At 43.9% G+C, this 12608-nt stretch overlaps 1 protein-coding gene across 1 annotated transcript in view; it reads right to left on the minus strand.

The window, feature by feature from the left end:
* Positions 1-3901: 3901 nt before the first annotated feature.
* The window catches only part of TMTC1 (transmembrane O-mannosyltransferase targeting cadherins 1), a 132701-nt gene continuing 123994 nt past the window's right edge, over positions 3902-12608 (minus strand). Inside the window, 6 exon segments of the mRNA XM_033161599.1 lie at positions 3902-4509; positions 5625-5702; positions 6389-6511; positions 7385-7522; positions 8879-9023; positions 9863-9998. Coding sequence (XP_033017490.1) covers positions 4375-4509; positions 5625-5702; positions 6389-6511; positions 7385-7522; positions 8879-9023; positions 9863-9998 — 755 coding nt within the window. The 3' untranslated portion in view covers positions 3902-4374.

Raw genomic sequence — 12608 nt, forward strand, 5'->3', positions numbered from 1 at the left:
AAAAATGTTCAGGGGTACTCTCATTTTGACTAAAGAAAATCACCATTTTATAGTTCAAATTGGGGGAAATAAATACAGTAAATGGACAAAAGTACAAAGATTCACAAAATGTTTAGGGGTATGCGTACCCCTGCGTACCCCCAGAAAAAAGAACTGCTTAACGGTATCTTGTTTTACAAATCTAATGTCTTCTTGTCTTCCGGTCCTCAGATATATTACAATTAGGTTTCTAAGTATTATCAAGAAGTATTGGCTTACAGGGAAAGCTATGAATGCTGCAATCCCATACTCACCTGGTTCTGCTCAGTGACACTTAACTACAGAGTTTGCACTCTAGGGTAAGGATGCTTGAAAATGAAATATTATACATTTGTGGCACTGTAGGTCTCCAAAAACTACGGTCCAGATCCAGCTGCAGTGAGCAAATCATAAGTTAGGCACAACTTGTTCCATTGATTTCAGTGGGCTGTAGTCACACCTTATGCCAAAATCACAAGTGCATTTTAATTATCACCGGGGAAAGAGATTTTAATTTTCACTCTGGATTTTTCTCTCACTCCAGCTAATGCAAATATCACCTTTCACAAGTTATGCTCTGCTGATTTTTAAATGTCACCACAACCCTTCCCCGACAAGCAAGTCCAGTTGCAAATCTATGTAGATTGCCCTGCAACTAGACTGGGATATTATCATACACATATTCTTGTTGTTTTCCATACCACTTTTTATCATACTTTCTACCACCCATTCTCCAGTGAAACTGTAAAGTTGCCTTGTCAGTTTTTCTTTCCTTCTCCCTTATTAAAGTAATTAGTGTATGCTGCATGTACATAGATGCTTTTCTGAAGGAAAAACAGAAACTTCCCCTCTCTTCAGCAGTAGGAGAAAGGGATTAGAGAAAAATAAGCCTGCAACTATGTCAGTTTCACTGGAAAGCAGAGAGGTGACAAGGCTTTTCCTGCACTTTGATGAGAATGTGAAAAATGCATCCCAACTGTGCTTAATGAGAGAGAGAGAGAGAGAGAGAGAGAGAGAGAGAGAGAGAGAGAGGTAGACGGAGGATTAAAAATGCATGTCAACTAGAATGCACCAGTTCACAGGTGATACAAAACACCCCAGGAAGGTTGAAAGGTGATTGTAAATCCATATTTCTCCATGGCTGTCAATCAATTTAAATGACTGATACAAGCACATTTAAAAACTGTGTTCCTGTCTCTCCCATGCATAGCAGCAATGGGAGTAAAGTTCATGCGGATGTATGTGAAATCTGTCCAACACAAGTTGGATCAGAGCCTAGGTGCACAATCTACCAATGAGTTGTTTATTTCAATGGGGTTTGCTCAACAGAACTTCATGCTGGATTGTATCGTGTTTCCCACAATAGTTTTACTGGGAATATCTATAATCATTGGGCTTACACGCTTTGCCAAGAACAACAACATTTAAAGGCATGCCAAAAGAAATGCAGGTGATAAAATGGACCTTAGGTATAAGTTAACCAACTTCAGCTGCCTTGAGGCCAAAAATTAACGGCTGGAAAACTATTCCCACCCAAACCCCTCTAAGATTTTTGCCCCACCCTGAAAGCTCAGGGTGGTACAAGGAATTTAAGCAAGCAAAGGGACATTTACCAATAAATCTTTAAACCTCATTCTGCATCTCTTGATGCTCCATCATATCTACCGGTACTCTTTTCAGCATTCTTAACTTGTGAAGTGGCTTGCTGCATTTGCAGTCACAACAACCACATGTAATAAGTAAGCACTATACACATTTTATAGATGGGGAATGGGAGCTAACACACAATGACTTGCCCAAGTCCATAGCAGAAGTGGGACTTGAACCCAGGCCTCCAAACTCTCAACCCAGTGGGGCACACTATCTAATTATTAAGGCCACTCAGAGTAATGATATTTTTTTCAATAAAGATATTGAGGTCCACTTCCTTTGACACTCTAGAAGTGCCTACAGGCATTTAACAATTTCTGCCAAAGTATTCCAAGCTGCCCTATTGCAGACAACAATGATTAAGTACAGACACACAGCAGCCACCAAATAGGTGGGGGGGGGGTAGGTATTGCCCTGCCAAACGGTGAGCACTTGCCAGTCTCCAGATTCCTTAAAGTGTGGTAAAACGTTTCTCATCAATTACCAAACAAGGGGCGCAGAAAGTAGTTACATGCATATTGCGATTAAATTATTAATTGGTAAACAGTCACCAGTATTCGTTTGACAGAAACCGTAAAACAAAACAGATGCAATCCTCGCTGAGGCCAATGTCTAGCAAGAGACAGGAACAAGTTGGACTACAGCGCTTTGTGTTTTAGTAAAGCGTTTGCTGCCTGTTTCCTGACTGCAGACTTTTCACATAGCAGAGGTCTTGCTGGCGGAGGGCTTCTTCACATTAACGCCACGAACCCCGTCAATGCACACGACGTCTGAGCTCTTTATTGAGCATGCGGGATCCTCGTTTTAGTAGGATTTAACTTTATTCAATCAATGCGCAAACAAGGATTGAGAAGACAAGAATCTTTAGAGCTCTGAGGCATCTGAAATATGCTCTGAAGAGGGGGTCACCAATGTGGTGCCCTTCAGACACTGTTGGACCACAAATCCTGTCATCCCCAACCAATGGCCATACTGGGTGGGCCCGATGGGAGTTGCAGTCCAGCAAAATCTGGAGGGCACCATGTCGGCCACCCTTTATAGGCTAGAAATATTAACAACTATTCACATACATTCCCCCTCTGTGGTTGCTACCTTCTCTGGCTTCATAAAAATAAGAGCAACATCCACAAGTTTAGCTACATTCCCAGTAGTGAAAGATATCACTTACGCTGCAGAGAAAAGTTAAATAAATAACGCTCAAAAATAAACACCAAACCCCTGTGAGCTTCCTTCTTCTCTAATGTTCTAATGATCTTTTATCTCATTTTTTATTCAGTGGGAGAAAGAGAATCTCCATATGGAGGTGGGCGGAATAGGCCTCAGAAATCCCTTTCTTCACTCACTCCCCTATGCCTCATGCACAAATCAAGTCAAAAGCTTTGTAGCCATTGGGAAATGATCCTAACATCCCTGTCTTCAGCTGAGATCCCAAGAGCCCCTGGTGTGTGCTTAGTGGACCTTCCAAGGCCTTCCTTCTTTCCTCCTTTAAATGAAGTTTAAAGTTCATTGGCTTTACACACAGATGGCCCCAGGTTCAACCCCCACCATCTCCAGGTAGGACTGGGAATGTCCCCTGTCTGAATCCATGGAGAGCTGCTGCCAGTCAGTGTAGACAATACTGGTCCGACTCAGTATAAGGCAGCTTCCCATATTCTCCCAACAACCTGTTGTGCCACCACCTTACAAGCTGCCCTGAAAACTCAGGAGAGCTCCTAAGGTCAACCTCTGAGGCAAAACAAGGGTCTACGATTGGAAAAAAGAAACCCAGTGTGCACGAGAATAATCTTGCATGCATGGAGCTTGCTCTTTGGATCCCAGCTCTTGTATATTCAAGAGCAACTACGGACACTAATATCATTGATATGGGAATAAGCCATATGATGGGTTTTGTTCAGAGCTGTTTCTCTCCGTTCCCCCATCTGACGCTTTCGTTCTCTACAAAAACAGCAACCACCCTGTTATTCGGATCAAAGAAAAGCAGAGCTACTAAACTTCTAACACTGTGTGAGACCTTCAGTACAAACTGCAATGAAAATGACTTTTCATATGAGTGACTTCTTCTTCTGGAACTGCCCTCATGATCGAAATATTCAGCTGAGAGCTACTTGCACCCACCTCCTCTTTGGGTGATGGACAATTACTTTCCGGGAAATGCAACCAAAATCCCTACTGAGGCCTAGAAGGGAGCTGCTATTTCTTTACCTCTTTGGCTGCTTCCCACTATCTTCTTGGCCAATCAGGTGCCTGGCTTTGGTAGGCCTCTATGGTAAAATCTTCCTTAAATCAAGACTGAATGGTGGGGTCTGCCTCCTCCGTTACTTGCTGAATCAGGCCACTGTTTCACTTCTCATAATCATCCCACTGCTTGATGATGATGATGATGATGGTGATTTTTAACAAGTGAGAGACGTGGACGTTATATAAGCATTTCCTATTGTCAGCACTAATGGAAAGTACCATGAGGCAAACCCAAATATAATTCTGGATTACAATGAGCTTTTCGCCTCATCCAGAGAGAAGCAGCAGGACTCCCCATAGCTTTCTGGTGGCTCCCGCATGATTCCCATGTGCACCTTCTTAGTTGGGGTCACCACTGCCTCCCCCCTAGGTCCTTTCAGTTCACGTCTGTCTTGTGTGGGCTTTGGGGCTTCCACAGTTTCCGCTCATCTCCAGGAGGCATTGCACTCCACTGGCTGTCCCCCGTTTTTATCCCCTCTCTTGAACTTCCTGCAGCCGTTTCTCCAAGCGATCCAGTTTAGCCAGATTCTCTTTCAGAAGCTTGCTGTTTGGAACCAGCTGCAGAGCTTTCTTATAATAGCCACGTGCCATGATGTAGTTGCCCTGCAGAAGGAAAGGGGGAGAGGAGGAAATCATAGCTCCTGTTGCTGAAATGCCATTCCTAACAGCCCTGACCTAGTCTCACACGCAAATCGCTACAAATGGGCTGACAGAACCAGCCTGGCATTGTGCAATAGTGAAGGGGTGTAGCCTAGTGGCCAGGACGCCAAACTTTGTCCCTGGTTCAGATCGACAAAGTAGGAACAACGCAGGCCTATGTCTCAGGCGGTTGTTGGGCAGAGGAATCTGCACTATAGAAAGCCAGTGTAATTTACGCTGGGGTAAATCATGCAAGTGTAATTTCCCCCAATTCCAAACTTCTTTCAGGAGCAGGGCTACTGCCAAGTAAGCCAGAATGAGCCTGGCAGATGGAATACAAGCCTTTAAAATAGTTCAACTTAACACGTTTTTGCCAGGTTAACTTCTGTTGAGTTTCTAGGTCCTGTGACCAAACTGAAAGGAGTTTGGAATAGGGTAAGTCCCCAATGCTGGCTTGCCTCCCCCCAACACCACATCCTTTTTGCAGGGACTTACTCAACCCCTTCTGAGCCTTACACCATCTAAGGGACGCGGGTGGCGTTGTGGGTTAAACCACAGAGCCTAGGGCTTGCTCATCAGAAGGTCGGCATTTCGAATCCCCGCAACGGGGTGAGCTCCCGTTGCTCGGTCCCAGCTCCTGCCCACCTAGCAGTTCGAAAGCACGTCAAAAGTGCAAGTAGATAAATAGGTACCGCCCTGGCGGGAAGGTAAATGGCATTTCCGTGTGCTGCTCTGTTTCGCCAGAAGTGGCTTAGTCATGCTGGCCAAATGACCCGGAAGCTGTACACCGGCTCCCTCGGCCAGTCAAGTGAGATGAGCGCCGCAACCCCAGAGTCGGACACGACTGGACCTAATGGTCAGGGGTCCCTTTACCTTTACCTTACTCAACCCCTTCTGAGCCTTACACCATCTAAGTACAGTCTGAATAGAATAGTCTAATATATATGCCAAAATGAGTGATCTGATGGACCTCCGACTCCTTTCTTAACCCTGCCTAGTTATCTCTGAACCGCTTTCTGCCCTTCTTTGTTCCTCAGCAAAGGACCAGATCCATTGACAGAGCTTGCGAATCTTCTTACCTTGATATGCTCAATCCCCCCCATGTTCATCCAGGCTTGCGCTTGTTCTGGGTTGAAGTCTACAGCAACTTTATAGCTCTAAATTAACATGAAAAACAAAACAAAGCCCAAATGTTGGAACAATCCTGCCCGCAGTGTGGGAATCTTAACAGAGGCCAGTAAAGGAACGTCACTAACATGCCTTTCTGAAATCTCCTCAGAGCTACAAGTGATTTCAAAAACTGCTTCACAGTCTTATGTGCTTACAATAGGATGGTACCATTCCGTTAAGGCTCTGAAAAGCTATTTCTTGGGAGAGCAGATGGGGGAGGCAGGGGCAGATTGCAAACTAGAACCTTGGGAGGTTACAATGCTTGCACTGAATTGGAGGAGAGCATTATGAATCAGAAAGGAGGGTCAGCAACATTCGTCCAGAAGACTGGGTAATAAAACACGTACGTGCTTGATCATACGAACGAGGACACACAGTGCTGAATCTTAAACAGACCAGATTTACAGGATGTCTGCCTGCATCTCTGGCTTCACTCTTTTGCCACATAAATCGAGCAGCAGTTTCAAGGCACCAAACTAGGGGAGCAGGGATACAGGATTCCTAAAGTGCCTTATTCATGGGGCACCCCATTTGCCTCATCATCCTCAGCTGTGTGGGGGCCCACTTGAATGTATACCAACCAATCTGAAGAGCTCTGTGCTACATTAAATGAAACAGGTGGCTGGTGAGTTAAGACAGCCATGTGGTTTTTAATTGCTATTATTATATTTACCTCAAAAGCTTTGTCCAGGTGATTTTGTTCTCTTAGCTGGTTTCCTTTAGTGAAAAAGAGTTCTGATATGACTTTGGGGTCCTTTGGTTTCAGCTGTAGAGCTTTGTCTATGGCTTCAAGCGCCTGAACAAACACACAAACAATGATAAATATGGGTCATTTGAGCAGAACTCCTATAATATTTTGATATTTACTCTTAAGTGCTGATTCACATATGTTTTAGGTGAAGAAGAAGAAGAAGAAGAAGAAGAAGAAGAAGAGTTTGGATTTGATATCCCGCTTTTCACTACCCGAAGGAGTCTCAAAGCGGCTAACATTCTCCTTTCCCTTCCTCCCCCACAACAAACACTCTGTGAGGTGAGTGGGGCTGAGAGACTTCAAAGAAGTGTGACTAGCCCAAGGTCACCCAGCAGCTGCATGTGGAGGAGCGGAGACGCGAACCCGGTTCCCCAGATTATGAGTCTACCGCTCTTAACCACTACACCACACTGGTACAAATAAACATATGCAATGTGTGAATGAGACCCATGTGTATCATTCAGGTATTCTCATCAGAGAACCAGAACTGGTTGTGGTTTTCTGACAAGTGTCCAGCCAGTCCCAAACTTGGTTTTGCTCCTCCATAATATGTGGAACAGACCCAAAGTCAGAGGTGAACATGGGTGAAAAGGCTTTTGAAGACTTCATAATATTTTCAACAACATATCAGTTTATTGTGAGAACCATGCCTTTACACAAATATCTACACAACAATTTTAAAATTCATTGCATACCGTCCCAGCAAAACCCTCACCCCACAAAACAGAAAGAAAAGTACAACAAGAACGAGTTAACACTCAGCGACGATACATGCACAAAGCCACACGATATCTTGGTTGGCTTAAGGGTTATTGCTATGCATCATTTTAGGACTAACTCCAGCTGATGGGTGGACAAAGGCTGATCTCCTAACCAAGTGCTTTGATGGAAGATTTCGCACGACAGCAGCATTCCTACCTTGTTGTAGTTCTCTTGCTTGCTGTAGATGGCTGACAAAAGGCGGTAGCACTCCAGGCATTCTGCCTCCTCAGTCACAATATGATTGGTCATTTGTTCTGCTTCCTTGGTTTGCCCCATCATTGCTAAAACTTGAGCCTACAAAAAAATCCAAAAAAATCTCTAAAAGGAGTCCTGATTGGAGGACCTAACCTTTACAAGCATTCTGTGTCATCACAGGAGTTTATACGATGACTTTCCAATTCTATCAGAACGCCTCACATACCGATGGCAACTAATCAAAGGCATCTCCCAAAAAGATACCTCTGACACAATCTGTCTTTTAATGCCATCATCACCACAGAGGTGTCTGTGGAGGGGATATATTTATTGAAGATGTCCAGCCAACCAGACTAGTAGCTGGGTTCCTACTGAGAATATTTGGCAAGCCAACGTGAAAGTGATGTGGGATTGAGGATTGGAGTGATCATTTTGTGATATTATGGCAGCGGACAAAGCTGCATTGCAACTTTTGAATAAATTTTTACTTTAATTTAAAAATTTCCTTTTTAAAAAAAAGGGGGGGGGGATGACTTTCCAGTGAGTGAGCATTGCAACACTGGAACCTCACTGGGTGAGATGTTACCATGGAGAAAGCCACACACCTCAACTCAGGCGGTGGGCACCAGAGCTGGATGATAATAATCTGAATGCCTGGGTGGTTTATATGGGAGGCCATTTTTCAAATGCTCTGGTCTTAGGCCATTTAGAACTTTAAAAGGCTAATACCAGCACTTTGAATTGAGCCCAGAAGCAAACTGGCAGCCAGTCAAGATCTCTAAGTACCAGCGTTACAGTTGTCTAACTAGGTGCTGCCAGGGCATGGATAATTGTAGTCAGATCACTTCTCAACATCAGCTTTGGGAAACTTGGACTCATATACTCCTTCCCCATTCCTCTTCCAGCATGGCTGCAATGAAGAAATCAGAAGCCTGCATTTTTGTTTAAAATGACCACAGTTTAATATTACATCCAAACCCTAAGCTGTGGTTAATTTTAACTATGGTTTGTTGAAACAAGCCAACTTCTTAAGCTATAGTTTGAAGTTGCCTTGTTTCAACAAACCATAGTGACTATTAGCGACAGTCTGTGGGGTTCGAACGACACAGCAAGCTGTGCTTAACTGAAAACAGAAGCAAGAGTCTCCAAACTCTTCTTCATAGCCATGATGGAAGAAAAGTGGGAGTGTGCAAACCCAAGGCTTGGGGATGGCTCATTCTCATAATGCAAAACCATGGTTTAGCGGTACATCTAAACAGTCTACTTCCTCTCCCAGACCTAACTGCAAGTGGAAGCAACTGCAAAGCTGAAACCCGGTGACCTTCACAGAGTCAGGAGTAGAGGAACTGCTCCTTTGACATGGAAGGAAGGTTGCCCTTGCTATGGTTCCAATGGTCAGTATGCTATAACTCCCCCTCCTCTGCCACACACACACACACACACACACACACTCACCAGAGCCAGCCGAGTCTCCTTGTTGGATGGTTGAAGTGCTGCAGCTTCCCTGTACACCTTTAAGGCATCTTCGTATCTCCCTGTGTTATAATACAGAGCTCCAAGAGGAGACAAGATTTCAGCCTTCCGTGCTACTTTCAGTGCCCTAAATGTTGGCAACCAAAAGGAGGGGGGCGGTGGAAACAAGGAAGCAAATAGCATGGATTGAAATGTGCCTGCTGTTAGGCTCCAAAACAAATACACGAGCAGTTATATAGGATGCTGCCTTATACAGAGTCAGACAATTGGTTCTCCTAGCTCAGTATTGTCTATACCATTGGGATTGAGCTTGAAACCTTCTGCTTGCAAGGCAGATTTTCTCCTTCTGAGCTACAGCCCTTTTCTAAGGTTCACAACAAGGCTTTCTGCAGTTGGGGGCAGGGAGGATATTTAATCCAGCCCCCCCCCCTTCTATCGTCATGATCACTACTCTCCTCACCTATTGATGCCTTCCTTGTGGCTTTACTTCCATGGCAACAACTACATTATTCTGCATTTCAGGAAATAACCCAAATTACTACAGTTGCAATAAATGACATGAGCCAAGTGCATTATGAAGTTATCGCTTACAACATTTGTTCAGAAAATTGGCATTTACATTTTCCTTTGTACATACAGTGGTACCTATTGTTATGAACTTAATTCGTTCCAGAGGTCCGTACTTAACCTGAAACCGTTCTTAACCTGAGGTACCACTTTAGCTAATGGGGCCTCCCACTGCTGCTGCCACCGCATGATTTCTGTTCTCATCCTGAGGTAAAGTTCTTAACCCGAGGTACTACTTCTGGGTTAGAGGAGTCTGTAACCTGAAGTGTTTGTAACCCAAGGTGTTTGTAACCCGAGGTACCACTGTATTTGGTATTTCTTACAATTAGATGCCTTGAGCCCCAAGAAAGGAATTTGACACTATAAAGTGGCACTCCCCCCCATCCTGCCTTGCCTTACCGTTTGTACCAAGTTTCAGCATCTTTGTTCTGCCCCAAGGAGCGGTACAGCCTGCCGAGGTTCACCATGGCCACATGATGACTGGGGCTAAGCTGAATGGCCTTCTGGTAGTGGGAAACTGCAGTCTCTGGAGATCCTAGGAAATAAAGAGGGTTTGGTTATAGCTTCTCTTTACATATCCTGCAAAGCTATTATGGTTTTCTGTTCATGCTCATGTATTTGGGAATGCATATGAAAACCAACCATATCTTCAAGAAGAGTCTGTGTTCTTCAACCCTAGGTCAACTGATTCTCTTGCATGATTTGTATAACTTTTTAAACCCACCTTTCCTCCAAGGCAACTAGGATGCCACACATAGCCTTCAACACATAGCAAGGGACTATGAGACACTGGGCAAAGAGCTGAAGAGCTGCGTGAGGAACACAGAGAAATGCTATTGGGTGACAGAGAAAAGGCGGGACTACTCAACACCTACTTTGCCTCTGTCTTCACCCCAAAGGAAAGTGATGCCCAACCTGGTGATAACAGAATAAATGATGTAAGGAGGGAGCTGAAGCCCAAGACAGGAAAAGAGGTAGTAAGGGAACACCTAGCTACTTTAAATGAATTCAGATCTCCAGGGCCTGATGAGCTGCATCCAAGGGTACTAAAGGAGCTTGCGGGTGTAATTTCACAGCCTTTGTCTATTATCTTTGAGAATTCTTGGAGAAGAGGTGAGGTCCCTACAGACTGGAGGTGGGCAAATGTTGTCCCCATCTTCAAAAAGATGAAAAAGGAAGACCCAGATAACTAACGACTGGTGAGCTTGACATTGATACAAGAAAAGGTCCTAGAACTGATAATTCAACAGTTGGTCTGTGAGCATTTAGAAAAGGATGCTGTGATTACTAAGATCCAGCATGGGTTTCTCAAAAATGAGTCACGCCAGACCAATCTGATTTCTTTTTTTGATGGAATCACAAACTTGGTGGATCAGGGAAATGCTGTGGACATAGTGTATCTTGATTTCAGTAAGGCATTTGACAAAGTCCCCCATGATATTCTCATGAGGAAGCTGGTAAAATGTGGGTTGAATGAGGTAACTGTTAGGTGGATTTGTAGCTGGTTGACTGACCAAACCCAAAGAGTATTCATACACAAAGATTCTCCAAATACACACAAACATATTTATCCTCACAACAACTATGTGAGAGGGGTTAGGCGGAGAGATGCTGCTTAGTCCAAGGTTACCCAATTCAACTTAAAAACTTTCAGAAAAGCCTGCTGGAGAAGGCCAATAGCCCATCTAGCCCAACATCCCATTCTCACAGTGGCCAACCAGATGCCTATGGGAAACCAGCCAACAGAACATGAGCACAAGAGCTCTCTCTCCTCTTATGGTTTCCAGCAACTGGTATTCGGAAACATTGCTGCCTCCAACCGTGGAGGTAGGCCACAGCCTTCATGGCTAGTAGCCATTGATAGCCCTCTCCTCCATGAAAAGAGAAGACCTGTCATAGAAGAGTGGGGATTTGAAGCTGAGACTTAAGTGCAGCATCCCTAATCACTACACCATACAGGCCAGCCTAACTGACCCCATAGGGCTGATGTGAAAACAAATGCATTGTTCATGGAAGTTAGTGGGGGTGGAGATTACTTGCTCAAGGTAACCATCTGCACTTGGCAGAGGTGGTCTTTACTTATGATGTAAATAAAAGTATAACCTGCTCCTCTAATGATGCTAAAAGCAGCTTGCAGGAAAAGCTTTTTAAAAAAAGACACTAACATTAAATAGGAAAAAACAAAACAGGTACAGTATTTTATTCCTTCTATCTAATAGACTGGTTTGGTCTAAAGTGTCCTTTAATGGCAAAACCTAAGACTGTGTTTATGCATCGCCACAGGATGGAGCTGCTTGACTGTATTTTTCATGGACAGACGTGACAGATGAGATTTTGGAGAAATCCATTACAGCAGAGAAGAAGAGAGCAAGAGAGCGCTCAAGCTGTGTGTAAACTGATTAAGTAGTATCATTCATCAGTGTCTTATGCTTAAAAAAAAAGCCAACAACCCACAAACCGATGTGTTGATGTTAATTTCATCCTGCAGAAAAGTGACAGATTGCTAGCCTTGGGAAGCAAACAGCAATTTAAGATAAATTTTGTACATGAATCCACTGTCTGTCACATGGAAACATCTTCCACAGCAGTATGCATACATAATCTGCATGTGAAATGCAAATAAATATGTCAAGGTTAAAAATAACCAATGTTTAAGAATTGTACACAGAAAAAAAAGGCGAGGGGACCCTCTTGTTAATTTCACTTTACTAGAAACTTTCAGTCATGCCCTGAAGGCCAAAGCATATTTACAGTGATTCAAGACCCTTCAGCTGTTTTATTCACTGCAAACTCACATCTCTCACAGCAATAGAATCACAGAATTGTAAAGTTGGAAGGGACCCCAAAGGATCATCTAATCCAGTGTTTCCCAAACTTGAGTCTCCAGCTGTTGTTGGACCAACTCTTCCAACTCTATGATTCTATGACCACAACTCCCATCATACCTGACTGCTGGTCCTGCTAGCTAGGGATGATGGGAGTCCAACAACAGCTGGAGACTCAAGTTTGGGAAACACTGATCTAGTCCAACACTCTGCAACACAGGAATATGCAGCTATCCCATATGGGGGATCAAATCTGCAACCTTGGCATTATCAGCTCTACGCTCTAACCAAGTGAACTATCCGGGTCAATCTAGACGACT

The sequence above is a fragment of the Lacerta agilis genome, chromosome 10, assembly GCF_009819535.1.
Source record: "Lacerta agilis isolate rLacAgi1 chromosome 10, rLacAgi1.pri, whole genome shotgun sequence".
Classification (NCBI taxonomy): Eukaryota; Metazoa; Chordata; class Lepidosauria; order Squamata; family Lacertidae; genus Lacerta; species Lacerta agilis.